The sequence below is a fragment of the Trichosurus vulpecula genome, chromosome 3 (assembly GCF_011100635.1).
Source record: "Trichosurus vulpecula isolate mTriVul1 chromosome 3, mTriVul1.pri, whole genome shotgun sequence".
NCBI classification, from domain to species: Eukaryota; Metazoa; Chordata; class Mammalia; order Diprotodontia; family Phalangeridae; genus Trichosurus; species Trichosurus vulpecula.
The window spans coordinates 429,988,201-430,005,200 of NC_050575.1; the positions used below are offsets into that span (position 1 = coordinate 429,988,201).

Sequence of the window (17,000 nt, forward strand, 5' to 3'; positions counted from 1 at the left end):
TTAAAAAAAAAAACAATGCTGGAGAGGTCATTGTAGGCAGAGGATAAAGGACACACAGACGTATCATTACGAAAGGTGGGCTCACTTTTGGGTCAGAGATTGACCTAGGGTTCCGCGTGAGAATTTGCTTCTGGTCTGAGATCTCTACTCCACAGGTCTGGTTTGTGGGGTCCAGATCCTCATATTTCAGGATGGCATGTGCCTCTTGGTTACCACCTTTCAGAGGCTCTATTAAGTAGCTTTGATTACGGTGCTTGAAGAAGCCCCTGGGAGATAAAAGAGGAAAGAATACAAGCCTGGCTTCTTTAACAGAGCTGGAGATAACAAGCCAAGAACCCAAGGCAAAGCATCATATCACATGCCAGGTACAAACAGGACAAAGGGCCCATCAGGTCAATTTAAAAAAAATGAATTCATTGAAAGCAGAGGGGGAGGGTAGAGAATTCAAAATCTGGGATCCAAGGCTTCAGTAGGGGAGAGACACTTAGGGCCTTTTTTAGGAAGCTCCTGTTGGGGTCATATTGAGCCTGGGAACAGCTTGTTAGGTGTGTGGTCATGATGTCAAGGAGCCAACACACGGGAGAGAGCTGTCCATCCCGTTGTTTGTTATTTTAGCAAATGATTCCTGCTCACCAAGCTTAGTCATTTCTACTGATCAAAAGAACACTTGGGTATTATCTACTCTGCTCTCTAAATTCTGATGTCCTAGGGCAAAACTTTGGCTGCCCAATCCAGCTAATAGCCAGGGTTTTTAAGCGGGTGTTAGCATGTCTCATTAATCAGGGTCCTGTCTATGGAAAGCTAAAAGTTACGTTAGTAAATGATATATACTGAATAAAACATATCTTATGTACACATATGATTATATTCATATATGGCATATAATAAGAATAATACAATGCTATATTACTATATACATTATATAGAATCATATGTATATATGTTATGGATGTATAACACAGAGTATAATTACATATGGTATATTATTATACATATATGATTACATATTTATATATGACATAAACATTGACATATCTATCTGTTTCGATGGTTCACATGTTGTAACCCTCTCCTTTCTCTGACTCAATCATTAATCAATAAACATTTATTAAGTACCTGCTCTGTGCCAAGCCCTGGGAATATGTTGACAAAAATGAAAGTCTGGGCTCAGAGAGTTTAAATAATATTGAGGAAGACACACTAGAAGGATATAAAAAATTAGATGTCAGCAGCTCCAGTAAGGCAGAGACTGCTTTCCGTTTTGGCTTGGTTCCTTCCATACAGTAGGTGCTTAATAAATGCTTGTTGGATTGGATTCAGGCTTGCAACAGTGCTGAGCCTGATTGTTGGAGGCTCTCACCTCAGCCCCCCACACAGACTGAAACTGGCAACAGAGTCCTTCTCATTCAGGATGTGACCTTGGTAATAGCAGTGTTCCTGGAAAGGAGAGAAATGCAATTGGTTGTGAGTGAACAGTTTTCTTTGTAGGAAACCACCAATGTACACTGGTGGCCCAGGCTCCTGTCTTCATCTTAGCACACAGGCTTGACTTTGCCCTCCACATATCAGCTGACATCCTCACCACTGCTGTCCGTAGCTCCCACTCAACTGAAAGTCTGCCTCCCACACCCATGGGGGCCATAGAAGATTTCTCAGACTACTTCAGCTCAGAATGATCAGGGGCATTCACATTTATTGCTGAAGTTCCAAAACACAGTGTGAGGGAGATTCCCAAGGCTGTAACAAACATATAACTTCAAAGGAAAATGTTCACTTTTGGTCAGGTTTTCCAAAAATTGGCATCTATGAATTACAGTGAATAATTAGTGGAAATTGTGGAGTCTATTTTTGGATCCCACACTCCTTAGAGTCCCATCACCCTCCTTAGCTCCTGGACTGTTGTGCTCCCTTCCTTCTTCTCCACTCTTACCTTATGTAACAAGTTCTTAGGTGGCCTCGGGTCAGGACCCATATTTAGCACTTTCTACACTGAACATTACTCGGCCTAGTTACCTCTCTGCATGGGATTCCAAGACCATAGAAAGTAAGGATTGCTTGATTTTTTTTGTACTTGTACTCCTATCATTTATCAGATTGCTTTGACACATGCTTATTGTTTTATTGACTGATAAAGCCGTTGGAATATTGAAAGTAAAATGGAATCACTCCTTCTGCATCATCTTATTCCTGGAGAGCAGTGTTTAAAGTTCCTTGATTGGGCTAGAGGAGACTTTGCATCCAGAATAATGAATTAATTCTACTAAATGTTTATTTTTGGTTCTCTTCCTCCTCCTCCCTTGGTCAGGAATGATTAGGTAAGACTGGAAGGGGCCTGAGAAGCCACTAAGCCCAACCACCTCATTAAAAAGAAGTCAAGTCTAACAAGAATTTATTGTCACCAAAGATCTGACCATATCTTTCTTGCTCAAGAAGCTTCCTTATTGTTTTAGGACCAAACACAAATGCCAGTAAACTGTGCCCTAGACAGTATCCATATGACTGTCAGTAAAGTACAGTGAATCCCAGAAGTTGCTGATAAAACCTCATAGCTACCGTGGCCTGAGGACTGGTGGTGATCTTCTTGCCATCAGATGAGTAATATGTTTCTGTGTAGTCTGGAGATAGGAGGTCACTGGGGAGAAAAAGAAGTCAGCAGTGACTAAGGAAAATCTGTTCCCTGACTTATCTCAATGTGGTTTGCACAGACTCATAGAACTTTAGAGTTGGATGGAAATCCATTGGTAAGCTAGTCTAGTCCTCACCCAAAGCAAGAATTCTTGCTGCTATCCAGCACGGAATTGAGTTTGAGTTCCAGACTTCAAATACCACCCCTGTATTTGCAGGTCACTGTTGTCTCTGAATCTTGGGACCCTTCATCCATAAAATGAGGAACCTGGACTCTTAGGTCTTTTTCAACTCTGAATTTCTATCCCCTAGAGATGCTAAGTCTTGCTAATATTCTCTCTCCAATATCTCTTCCATCTCGCTTCTTTTGCCTTGTCAACAATCCTCATTTCTTTTCAACTGGATTACTTTAACAGCCTTTTCCTAATTGATTTCCCTGTTTCCAGTCTCTTTCTTCTCCTATGCATCATCCATACAGCTTTGCACAGGTCCAACCAAACCTCTCTCACTATCAAAAAGTCTCTTTAGATTCTTATTACCTTAAGGATATAATACAAACTCCTCTATTGGGAATTCAAAAGTCCTTTACAATCTGGCTACAAATGATCTGTATAGACTGGTTTCACATTGCTTCTCCTAGTATACTGGATTACTTACTATTGTCCATATGGGACCTATTTGCTACCTCCATCTCCCTCTGTGACTTTGCCAAGGTTGTACAAGTCAGCCAAGGGCTAGAATGCACTTTCCTAGCTTTTTTCTCTTGGAGTCTCCAGCTCCCTCTGATACATTGCTCACGGGTATTCTTCTATAGGAGGACTTACAGGACAGTCTGGGTTGTTACTCATACAGCAGCCACAGCAGAAAGGTCTCACTTTTCTTACTAATTCCTTCTATTGAAGGCTATTATCTTATACAGAAAGAAACCCCATTGGCTCCAAGCCAAAACTCCCATTTTCCAAACCAATGTAATGACAACTGAGGCTGGGAATGGACCCAATTACATGTTCTCACTTTTCCTTTGTTGTGGTCACACAAAAGCTTACTCAGATTCCCTGAAGTGGTCATCTGACTCCATTCCCCTCCTTTTGGCAATTTTTCTTCCCCCATTCCCATTTCTCCTCTCTTCCCCTTTCTTCAGAATTCATGCTATTTTCGCAAGTCCCAGGTTCCTTTTAATTCCAGTCCCCAATCCAATGTTCACAATAATTTTTATAACAAGAAATTGACATTTGTATATTGCTTTGAAGTTTACAAAACATATATTATCCTTTCAGAGACCTCCAACATCTCAGATATAGATACTATGTATTTATTTGCCATTTTATAGACAGAGAAACCGAAGGTCAGAGAGGCTATGACTTTCCCATTGTAGCATAGCTAGTAAAAGACAGAGACAAAATTTGAACCTGAATCTTCCTGACTCTAGTAAAATACCAGAAATCCCATCAGGGCTATCCTTCTCTTCTGCTACTCTAAGGCTAGTGGTTCTCCAAGGATCTCCAAGTCCTCATTTCTCCATGAAAAATGAAAGTGATGGCAGATTTGGCATTCATTCTACGTTAGTTCCTCCGTCCTCAGTTTGAAGGCATGTGTTCTAAAATCCAAAATGGATTTAATACTTAACACGACCACGTTAAACAAGACTCACTTGTTTTGGTGTAGTTGAAAGACCACATTTTCACCATTTAATGTAATTTGATATTGCACTTCAGGTTCATATTTGTCCTGGAAAAATAAAATGTCATTATTAGCAATCAAGCTGAAAGCTTTTTTTTAGTCTTCTACATAGATTAGTCAGACTCTGAGCTGGAACAGACCTCAGAAAACCACTAGCTCAACAAGGATCAAGTGATTTTCAGGAAGGATTTGTAATTTAATCAGCCTGGCAAATTCCCAGTGCAGAAACGTCATCCCTCTTATGTGAATCACAACCCATCAATGACTTAGCACATAAATTCTAGAGCAGGGTTTTTAAACTGGCATCCGCATGTGGGTTCTGTGACCATGGATGGGAAATGTGAATAGGTGGTGACTGACAGAAAACTGTATTTAAATATAATCAGTGTGGTAAGAGCTTTTTAGTATTGTCACCATTTCATTAAGACATCTAGTCACTTCAACTTGTCGGTCTGTGAAATCAAGCTGAGGTATCAGTTATATCTCTGGTGTTATCAACTGGGTGCTATCTTAATCTGCCTGTTTGTAAAATTCCAGCTTGAGATATCAGTTTTACCTCCTGGTATTGGTGGCTAAGTTTATTATTTTACCTAATGTAGATATTCCCTTTCTGCTTTCAGTTCTGTGATGTGTAAACCTTTCCCTTTCCCTTTGCCTTCAGTAAAACTTCTGGTAGTGTCCATCCTGCATTGTCCTATATAAGAATTCTAAAAGTGCTGCTCATAACAGGTTGGCTTTTGTGCAAAATAGAACTGGGCTCCAAGCATAAAATGAACCAATTGCTAAAATGTCTCTCTGAGTTGAAAAGTATGAATGTCAGTGATACCTAGCAACAAATTCCTGGTTTTTTACAGCATTGATTTCCTTTAATATTTCATTTATTTTATGCATTCAAAAACATTTTGAGTAGGGGGTATGTAGTCCTCAACAACTAACAAAGCGGTCTATATAAGAAAAAAATTTTATAAGCCCTTGTGCTAGAGCATTATCTGAGAGATTAAATGCTTTGACCAATGTCAATTGGATAATAAGTGTCAGAAGTGGGATTTGAACCCAGATCTTGACCTGCCCATCTTTGGATTTTCTATTCCAAATTGTCTCCGTGATTCTTATTTCACTCTATAAATTTTATGTTTTTAAGTAGACTGTGAATGGAATTCAAGGCAACCAGTGAAGTACATTTATGGAGTTTGCGAAGGACCAAATGCAAAAGATTAAAGCTAATTGTATGTCCTTTGAAGAATGACTAGATAAACATGGAGGGTGGTACCTCACATAGCTCTAGACATATGATTACTGCTCAGGGAAAGTGTGTTATGACATGACAATCTATTATTCACACTTGGGCAGAGCCTCATGGGTTGACCCACGCAGTTAGGTGCCAACATTCATGTACCTACCCCAAAGGGAGACATAACACATCAAAGAAGGAAAAAACTTCCTGGGAAAGTCAAGGCCCTTTTGTGAGGTAGTGAATTAGAGTATTAGAGTTGTAAAGTCATGTAACAACAATGCTGCTTGCAACTGCTGTGGAGGTATAAGACCAACAACAGCAGCACACAGGAGGGCTGCTAGCACAAGTTCTTTGATCTGCTTTTCTAAGGAAAGCAACTTTAGAGGGTTTACAATCTAACTTTAATTAAACATACATATATCATTCACTTCGTTCAAGGCAAAAAGTCAGCACCCTGTGCTTCAGAGAAAACACAAACAAATTACAAGAAGAAATTGTATGAACAGAGCAAATAACACAAATTGTCAGATAGGGCTTCTGTCTGTCCATAGCAATACGTACATAGTTATCAGAAAGACAAGTACCAACATCTGGGTTTTCAAAGCCAGGGGGCTCCTTGATGACTACCCAGAGTCTTGTCACAAACACTCTTATAATGAGTGAGCCCCCAAAGCAAAATTCTAACCTCTGAGGATATATACACTTCTTCAGGGTCAGAGGGCATCACAACCATGTGACTCAAACTCATGTGACTTCAGCTTTCTTGTGATATAAGCTGGTCATCAAAGACTCTTGATTGAAACAAAGGCAAGACTCAATCAAAGGCACTTGATTGCCTTAGTGCTGAGCATTCCAAAAGAAAAAACAGTGAAAAGTCTCACTTTGCTTTCCATTACAAGTCACGAAGACCTGTATTCTAATCATTTCTCAATAATTTAGCAACTATGTGACCCTGGGCAAACAACTTAGCTTCCATTAGCCTCATTTTCCTCATTTTTAAAATGGAGATAATTATACCACCTACCTCATAAGTCTTCAGCAAGCACAAAATGAGACAGTGAATATAAAACAGCTTGAAAAGCCTGACAAGCTAGATCAATGCAAAGCACTGCTATTTGCCATTCTATGGTGCCTGCTCACTATATGAGTGCTGGCTCCAGTGAGATCAGGCAGCACAAATGAGATGGGCATTTGAGGCTCAGGGATCCAGCTGTGAGAGTTTATCCAACCCACAAAATTTGATTTTGGAGGGGCTAAGTTTTCCAGTTTTCAGGCTGAGATGACTACCCCCCAGGGACATCCTCAGTGGTTACCTCCTTGCCGTAAGGCTCTGTTGGGTTCTCTTGGGTGTGTCTTTTTTGCATGCCATGTAGTTTTTGAGGATAAACCACTTGATATTGCTTGAATTCCTGTGGTTCATTTATAATCATTGCTAGAAAGGAAGGAGAGACATTGAGTTAAGGATGTGGTGACCAACTTCCTCCTAAAGAATGGGGAAACTGTAATACTTCATGATCTGAACAGCCCTTGAAAATTACAGACATTTTCAGATCCTTTAGCTCATTTAATTCTTCCAAAGAATCTCAAAATATCAGGTAGAAGAGGCTTCAAAATCATCTAATCTAATCTCTGCTAGAAGTGTGAACATGCTCAAGGAGACTCCAAGATTTGATAACCTTTATGGATCAGAAATGCAAGGAAGTGAGGAGCCTCTTATCATTCTTGCAGGTCTAATCACTGAAGAATTCTTTTCATTGTATCAAATCTCTTCCTGTCTTAGTAGGGTGGTTTATTGGAATAATTGATATCAAAATAAATTCAAATCACCTAGCACATAATAAGCAGCTACTATGTGCCAGTCACTATGATGAATGATGCAGCCAAAAAAAAAAAGGTTCCCTACATCCTAAACTATTCATAATAGATTTTTTTTACTAGGACTAATTTTCACCTTTTATTATGTCTCTATGGCTTTTAACATTGTCGATCACCTTCTCCTCAATAACTAACTGTTTCACAAGTCTCTGCCCTGGCCTCTCTTCTCTCCTTCCTCTCTATTATCTCTCTTTGTGATTGAAACAGCTCCCACAAGGTTTGATGATAATTTTCACACAGATGTTTCTGAGATCTGTCCCTAATCTCTCTCCTGAACTACAGTCATGCATCACTAACTACCCAGGACATCTCAAACTCAACAGGCTCAAAAGAGAACTTGCTATATTTCCCCCCAAATGTTCCCTTCCTTCCAACATCATTCTCTCCAAAACTCTGGATTAAAAGCACGGTGTCTCCCTTGAGTCTTCTCACACAGTGCCCAAATAGCCAGTCTGTTGGTGAGTCTTATCCTTTCTTCATCACATCTCATGTAGATGTCACTCTCTTCTCTCCTTTTCCTCAGTCACAACCTTGTTTTAAGCTTTCATTACTTCATTCCTGGATGACTACAACATGTTGGTAGCTTGTCTCCACCTCAAGTCTCTCCCTCGCTTGAGTTCACCATCTACTCAGCTGCCAAGATATTTTTTTCTCAAGTTAGGGCCTTATCTATCATGCCACCTCACTTCTTGATGAGCTCCTCCAGCTTCCTAATACTTTCAGGATCATATGTGTAACTATTTTATCTGTTTGACGTTTAAAGTTCCTCATAACTTGGCCCCTGATCTCTCTTTATGATACAGCTACATGACCTTCTTTCAGTCCACCATACCCAACTGTCCATCTCAAGCCATTGTGTCTGCATTGGCTTTCACCCATGCCTACAATGCTCTGCATCCTCACCTCCATCCCTTCTTTTACCTGAGTTCCTTCAAGTTGTTAATGTTCAGTCATTTTTCAGTCCTGTCAGATGCTTTGTGACCCCATCTGAAATTTTCTTGGCAAAGATACTGGAGTAGTTTGCAATTTCCTTCTCCAGCTCATTTTGTAGATAAGGAAACTGAGGCATGTTACAGGGTAAAGTGACTTGCCCAGGGTCACACAGGTGTCTAAGCCAGATTTGAACACAAGTCTTTCTGACTCCAAGCCTGACACTCTATGCACTGAACCACCTAGCTGCCCCCGCTTCCTTTAAGGCTCAAGTCAAAATCTGTCTTCTAAAGGAGGATTCTTCCTTTGCTCAGCTGCCAATGGTTTCCCTTCCGAAATTACCTTACCTATCACCTCCATCTTTTGGTTCAATGTAGCCTCCTGATTCAAGTTCAAAGCCTTTATTCTCTATCTTTTCTTGGCAAACATTAAACATACTATAGTTATCACATCCAAATGGCATTTTGATGTAATTGGAGAGAGATTCTACAAGGTGAAAGATGTTTTGCTGGTAGAGCTATTTAAATCTTGCCACTGGATATGTGTCAGCAATTTGACATCAACTGGGAATGTCATTTGATTAATAAACATTTTGATTTGACTCTCTCTTTAATTTAATTTTATTTAGTAGAGATGAGGATGCATTTAATTCTAGAAACCATCCCACTGTGTGGTGCAGTGAGTAGAGCACTGGGCCTGGAGCTACTTCAAATCTGACTTCAGACACTTTCTAGCTGCATGACCCTGGACAAGTCACTTAATCTCTCCATGCGTTGGCTCCCTCAAACTACAAAATGCTCATAATAGCAATTGCCTCTCAGAGTTGTGTGGATTAAATGAGATAATATTTATAAAATGCCTGGTACACAGTAGGTACTTAATAAATGCTTGTTCCCCTCCCCTCCATCCTATTTATTTTGTATACATTTTTCCTGTGCATATTTGTGTATACACTATTTCCCTACCCCCAGGGGATTACATTGTTATTTCTATCATTCTATCCCTTGCTCCTAATTCTGATATACTACCAGACTGAGATATAATAGGAGAGAAACAGTTCGTGCCTCAGATTGGGCCTTGCAAGTCATTAAAGGGTAAGAGAGTCGACAGTTCCTGGGGAGATTCATTCCCAGAGTAATTCAATAGGCCTTTGGTAACAGCCTCTGTGTCAGGGCCCAGGAATATGAAGCCATCTAAACAAAAATAATCCTGGCCCTCAGGAACTTGTTCTACTGCAGAGAGTGGGCAATGTGTACCCAAAAAGGCAGGTAATGTGCCCATGGATATCCTGGATACTTCTGAGGATTCCAAGGACAAAGTGACTCAACTCTTGCCTTCCTGACTGCTTTTGACATCTGCCTAAGGCCAAAGGAATGACAATGACAATTCTCAGTTTTATCTTGGCTGTATCAGTCTGAAAACTTCCATCTCATCAGCACCTTGGTCCCTTGGGCCACTGTGATTGGAGGGTGGAGCTCCTTCTCAAATTTGCGTTGAAGAAGGGCATCCAGGCCAGCCATCTCTTCATTTCCCACCTGGCTGCTCTCCTTTGGCCTTCTCCAACATGTCCCTTCCCTGGGCACCTTCCCACACACTCCCTTTCCTGCTTCCATATATGTATCACCTTACCCCATTGGATTGTAAGTTCTCTGAGGGCCACGCTTAATACTGCGTCTGGAATTCCTTAATAAATTTTCTTTTGATTGACAGTGGTAGAGGGACAGGGTGGTATATCTATTAGAAAGAGAGACCATTTCCATGTGGCTCTCTATTCCTTTAATCTCTCAGGGAACATCATGAAACTCTAAGACTTTGAGTGAAGGATGGCAGATAGGCTAGCCCTTCCAGGTAAGGCACCTTGTTGACTGTTTCCACATGGTACCCAGAGGAAAAAGACTTCACTAAAGAAGTTTGTGTGCCCAGGACTCTAGCTGCCTTTTCTGTTCTCTGTTTCCTTTTCTGAGTAGGTTACCGATCATCTACCTTGAGGTGGCCATAACCAACCTTGTAAATGGCTTTGTGAGCAGAGGTCTTTAGGTCAAGGCTCCTTATAATAAACTGAGGGGAAGGAAAGGGAGAGTTTATTCATTGGAGAAAATGACCATCAACAAGAGGTAGAGACCAGGCCCATAGGCTGGCTTGCTAGAAGAAAAGGATTTTGAAGGGGACAGAGCAAAAGTGAGGAGAAATATAAAATGCCTCATCAGCAGTCCTGCGAACTGCCTTATGTACTGATGAGCTTAAAGCATCAGCTTTCCTTTGAATCATTAGTTGTTACTGAGTCCTGTTTTGTATAATTCTTTCAATGTACATTGGGAATCTTTTATGTTTAGGATTTACTTTGTGTGTGAGGCCTGAAATACTGTCCCTTAATCTATTCATGTATAATATTATATAGGATGTTGAGTATCTTTCTGTTCTCCTCTTTGAGAAGACATAGACATGAACCCAAAACCAGAATAATAAAAATAAACAAAAATAAAACACTAAGGTTTAAATATTTGCCACTGGTGGGATTTCATGAAGCAAAGAATATGAGAAAAGGGAGCCTAGTCTTGCCTCTCCTCCCATCAAAGGCCAAGCTCCCCTAGGAATAAACCCTCCCCAGATAATAGGCCTAAGGCTAGAGTGGAGGAGACCTTTAGGAAGAAAGAATGGACACAGTACCTCCCATACCCTTCAGTGATTTTCTATTAAATATAAATTATAATATGATACAACATAATACAATAAAATCCAATACAGAGAAATATACCATACCATGATATGGCATGACATAATATAACATGAAATAACATGACATGACATAACATAGCAACATAATATAGCATAGCATAACATAACATAATGCAATGTAACATATGTGACATGATGTGACATGACATCACTAATATAACATAACATGTAGCATAACATAACATACAGAACAGAACATAATATACCACCACCATCCAGAACCTCCAATTCTTCTCTGGGCTAACCATCTTCAGCTGCTTCAAGCAATCCTCATATAGCCATTATGCAAGGACTTATAAGTTCATGGTTGCCCTCTTTTCCTTATTCTTTAGTTCCTCTATCCCCACTATTCCCACCCCAGGAAACTAGGTGGCACAGTGGATAGAACACTGGCCTAGAGTCAGGAAGATTCCTCTACCTGAGTTGAAATCTTGCCTTAGACACTTAGCTAGCTGTTTAACCCTGTTTGCCTCAGTTTCTTCACCTGTAAATTGAGCGGGAGAAGCATAGAGCAAACCACCCCAATATGTCTGTCTGCCAAGAAAATCTTAATTTGGGTCATGAAGAGTTGGACACAGCTGAACAGCCAAGTTTTTTTTTTTTTTTTCTTAACTTTTGACACCAAGAGCTGACTACAATACTCCACAAGATATGGTCTGATTAGGGTAGGGGGCAGCAGGACCGAGGCCTTTATGTCTTGCCTCTTTTAATACAGCCCAGGATCCCATTATATTTTTTAACTAACACATATATATATCACATTAGTGCCTCATATTTCAATCCAGATCTTTTTCAGGAAAAAAAAAAAACAAACAAAAACTGCTCTCTCACTATGCTTCCTCCCATCTGTACTTGTGAAATTGATTCTTTGCATCCATGTGCAAAAGTTCCTATTTGTCCTTATTAAAGTTCATTTCTTATTTCCAGTCCAGGACTTTTTCTCCAAACAAAATAGCCAAGAACTAAGCAAACTTACCTTGAGTGTGCACCATGAGCCCCAGTGCAGAAAGCAGAAGGCCTAGAGACATGGTGGCTGAGGATGAGAAGTGGGGCCCACTCTCACAAATGCTGCAGTTTCTAGAGCACCTCGGCTTTATATCTTCTTTTCTTCTCGTTCTAAACCAAAAAGTTCAACTCAGGGTCTCCTTCTCAGTCTTTAAATGCTGCAGAGTTTCGTAATGGAGCCCTTTAGCTGCCTGTAAACAACTAGGGTATTACTCTAAGTAACTTCCTGACACGAGCCGGGAACACAGGGCTGGAGAGCTCCAGGAAGTTCTGTGAAATTTGGTTTAGTTAAAGGGCCACTCTTGAGGACCTAGAGGGCCACATGTGGCCTCAAGGCCACAGCTTCCCTAACTCTGTCTTAGTCTAATTCCTTGTTCTCTACAGAGAGGGAAACAGAGACTAGAGGGGAAGAAATGACAGGGTTGACTTTGAGGCTTCTTCTGCCAATTATCAGGTCTCTGGAACTCCCACACTGCAGCACTATGTGGGTGATGGAGGGAACTTGCTCTCATCAGTTCTGCTGGTGTTCCCAAGAAGCTTTCTTCTCCTCTTCAGTGTCTTCCTCCCATTCCTGAAAACAAAGTGTCTGGGACTCCATTCTCTCTAGACACTGTTTCTATGAATACACAAGTATATTAAGCAGCCTCTATGGGCTAAGCTTTGTGTTAGGTTCTGAGGATATGAAAACAAAAGACACAGAAAAATAAAATGGAAACAATCTTCGCCCTTCAACAAAGTATATTCAGTCCAAATCAGCAAAAATGTACTAAGTATTTATCATATGAGCCACTGGGGATCCCAGAAAAAGAGGGAAGGAGGGAAGGAGAGAGGGAGAGAAGGAGAAAGGAAAAAAATAGGAAGGTAGAAAGGGAGGGAGGTAAGAAAGGTAGAAGGGAGAAACAGGAAAAAAAGGAAAAACCTGCTCTTGAGAAGTTTATATTAAAATAACAGAAAAAAACAAACAAATAGATCTATAAATGCACAGACATTACTTGTCTTTTTGTTTTTATATTATTTTAATTTCCCAATGCATCGAGAGCTATCTCCTATGACAATGATTTTTAAATATATACATATGTATATATATATATATATATCTTTATATATATAAAGAAAAAGTATTTCAGCAAAAACTAATCAACATGTCACTTAACTTCCTAAGTGCGCCAAGCAAGTCTAAAACATAGGTTCCCAAACTTAATTGGCACACTTTAAAAATATACCCAGCACCCCTCTGGAAATCTTTCTTTAACCCTCTCATGTTTTTTTTTTTTTTTATGAAATTTGCTTCATTTAAAAATATTATCTATCTATCTATACATTTTAATGATGCATCTTACATTCAATAATTATTGTAAATTTGTGGGTTTTGTTCCTGCATTAAAATTTTAATGACACAATATTGCATCATGTAACCATATAGTTTTGTATTGCATGCACAGATTCCTGCTGCTGCATGCTGGACTTCGAACAAACCCAATTAATGCAGTAACAACAATATTGTAAACACAATAATATTGAAAGACTTAAGAATGTGGATACAATGTCCAGCCATGATTCTGGAGGAGGACATGTGATGAGACATGCCATTCCCCCAACTGCCAGAAGGTTGATGGACTCTCTATGTTGAATAAGACAGAAATTTTTTGGACATGACCAATGTACAAATTTGATTGGCTTGACTACGTGCATTTCTTGCAAGATACATCTTTGCTTAATCGCTTGTTAAGACCCATCGGTGGACTTGAACCCTGATCGATTTTTATTTTCCTTTTGTGTGTTTATTTGGAAAATAATTTAATCACTATGGTTTTAACACTGTTACACAACAGATGAAACATATACAAATAGCTTTTTTTTTCAAGATTCTCTTCTCTTCTTTTATTATGCTTCTACCGCCCCCTTATTTTTATTCAGTGCCTCCTAATTGCTCCTAATTGCAACTGAGGCTACTACCTTGCCTCCCCCCGGATTGTTCCAGAGCCCTGCAGGGGGTGGTATCACCCACTTTGGGAACCTATGCTAAAACGATAAGTGGCAATAAGGTGCAGACCTTCATTGGGAGAAAAAATTTCCTTATCCAGATTTACATATCTATATCTATATGTGTCTGTATGTATATCATGTGTATGCTATATGGGGGTATGTGTGTATATTCATGAGTATGTATATATACCTATGTATTTCTATATGCATGTATGTGTATATGTGTATCACAGAAATAACAGCTCTGGTCCCTCATCAGCCCTATGATAGCAGGTGAGCTTTAAGAGGCCTCCTAGTCAGGTGAGGAGGTGCAGGTAGAAGTTAGTATGACAATGGATGCTGGGATCCACTATTTCCCCTCAACCTTCCCACTCTATTTTTTTTTAACAAACAATGGGGGAGATACTTTCTCAAAGCTCTTCTCTTGGACCAAGGCCAGCTATTAAAATTACAAAGCATTGTTTCAACATTTTTTTTGCTGTTGCTCATTCTGATCATATGGTTCATGTTGTTGAAACTTGTTGTGTAGTTGCTTCATTCATGTCAAACTCTCTATGACCCCGTTTGGGATTTTCTTAACAAAGATACTGGAGTGGTTTGCCATTTCTCCCTCCTACATTGTTCTTAAGATCTTTAATGAATCACATTGGATCCCTTGTTATATTCTTTTTTTTTACTTAATTCTTTCTAATTAAAAAAAGAAAAACTTGTATTTTATTTCCCTTTCACCCCTAAACCCTCCCATAACTGGGAAGGTGGAGAAGTATCTTGCAAGAAATGCACATAGTCAAGTCAAACAAATTTGTACATTGGCCGTGTCCAAAAAATGTGTGTCTCATTCAGCATAGAGAGTCCATCATCCCTCTGGCAGTTGGGGGAATGGCATGTCTCATCACATGTCCTCCTCCAGAATCATGGTTGGGCATTGATCCCTGTTCTTAAGTCTTTCAATATTGTTGTGTTTAAAATGTTGTTACTGCATTAATTGTTCTCATGGTTCTTATTGTTTTACTCTGGTGTCAGCTCAAATAGTCTTCCCAGACTTCTCTGAAAATACCCTCTTCATCCTTTGTTTTAGGAGGATGTTATTTCATTACCTTCACATGCTACAAATTGTTCAGCCATTGCCCAACTGATGGACTCTCCATTTTATCATATATTATATTGTACTAATCTGTTGCATACTACATCAACACCTACACACACACACACGCACACACACACACACACACACAAACATGCACATATAGACAAACATAGAATATAAACTGCTTGAGGTCAGGGCCTATCCCACATTTCATTTCCTCAGCCTTGTAGGAAGTAACTTTCTAATAATTTTGTTTATTAAAAAGAGAGAAAATCAAAGGTTGGGGACAAAATGTAGAAGCAGGATAAACCAGTTTGTCCATCAGACAGTCCCTAGTCAATAAGCATTTACTAAAGGTTTATTATGTGCCAGGTCCTGTGCTAAGCACTGGGGATACAAAAAAAGGAGAAAAAAAACAGTCCATACCTTTAAGGAGTTCCCAGTCTAATGGAGGAGACAACATACAAGCAAGCATATTCACACACGTACAATATAAACTGGAGACAATCTCAGAGGGAAGGTACTAAAAGAGGTTGGGATGGGGAAAAGCCTCTTAGAGATAGTGAGATTTGAGCTGAATCCTGAACAAAGCCTCAGAAGCAAGAAGGAGGAGGGACAGAATTCTAGGCTTGGGCATCAGGTAGGCCAAATGCATGGGATTGGGAGACAGGGTATTCTGTGTGAAGAAGAGTAAAAAGGCCAGGACCTTTGGATTGTAAGGTTTGGGGTAGGAGAGACCACTGAGAGAAAATAATTTCATTTAAAAAACCATTTGGAAGATTATGTTCAGTTCTGGGTAATGTATTTTAGGAAAGACATGGACAAGCTGGGGAAAAGCCAGAGGAGGACAACCAAGATAGCTAAGAGCTTACAGCTGAGACTGCATATGAATGGTTGAAAATAATAGTAATGTTATGCTGGAGAAGTAAAGGGTAGAGATGATGATTTCCATCTTCAAGGATGTGAAAGTCATCTAGTGGGAAAGAGACAATCTGACTCTGCTTGGCCTCAGAGGGCAGAAATAGGAATAATGGCCATCCAAATTTCAGACAGGCAGATTTAGGCTTTCTATAAGAAAATCTTCCTATCGGAGCTATCGCACTGTGGAAGAAGCTGCTTCCAGAACCAAGGCAAATCAAGAAGCATTTATTAATCATTTACTGTTTGTCAGGTGCAGGCAGAAGTTTTGGAGGTTTTCAACAAGAGTCTGCACGACCACTTGTCTAAGAGTGCTTCAGAGGAGATTCCAATTCAAACACAGGTTGTATGAAATGGCATACTACTATCCATCCGTAATGTCCAACGTTTAATTCCTCACACAGGAATCTCTGTCTCCCATCTCTATTTATTTTCATTGGCTGTCCTGAACTGCCACGCCTGAACTGCTCTCCCCCCTCATCTACTCCCTTGGAATCTTTGGTGAAAAGTGCCACCTCTTACAGAGGGTCTTTTCTGGCCCCCCAGCTACTAGCACCATCCACTTCCAAGGTTATCTCCTTTCTACTTTGTATGTATTTTGTATGTTCCTATTCTATACTACCTAGGAGTTCCTTAGACCAATGAAGACATGGGTCCTGTCCCTATTCCTGTTCTAACTGATGAGGAGATGGCTCCTAAGCTCCCTTTCACTCTGGGATTCAGTGATTCTATGAAATCTTAAATCATCTTGTGAGGCTTTGGGAAGTCCTCAGAGGATGTTGGTTTATATGAATCCAAGCAGGAGTATGAGAAGTGTGGCAATATTTGGGAAGAGCCCGTTTCTTTCCCCATCCATCTGGAAGACATAAGAAACAGCCAGAATGTAAATGTTCCATTGAGTATACAAATGAGCTACAAGACCTA

The 17,000-nt window shown here is 39.9% G+C and overlaps 1 protein-coding gene across 1 annotated transcript in view; it reads right to left on the reverse strand.

Annotated features, from left to right (window-relative positions):
* The window catches only part of ADAMDEC1 (ADAM like decysin 1), a 30,611-nt gene extending 18,478 nt beyond the window's left edge, over nt 1-12,133 (reverse strand). Inside the window, exons 1-6 of the mRNA XM_036748062.1 lie at nt 12,057-12,133; nt 6,853-6,971; nt 4,277-4,353; nt 2,554-2,632; nt 1,361-1,437; nt 86-266 (exon numbers count right to left, since the gene is read on the reverse strand). Coding sequence (XP_036603957.1) covers nt 86-266; nt 1,361-1,437; nt 2,554-2,632; nt 4,277-4,353; nt 6,853-6,971; nt 12,057-12,108 — 585 coding nt within the window. The 5' untranslated portion in view covers nt 12,109-12,133. The remainder of the gene's footprint in view (nt 1-85; nt 267-1,360; nt 1,438-2,553; nt 2,633-4,276; nt 4,354-6,852; nt 6,972-12,056) is intronic.
* Between the last annotated feature and the right edge of the window lie 4,867 nt (nt 12,134-17,000).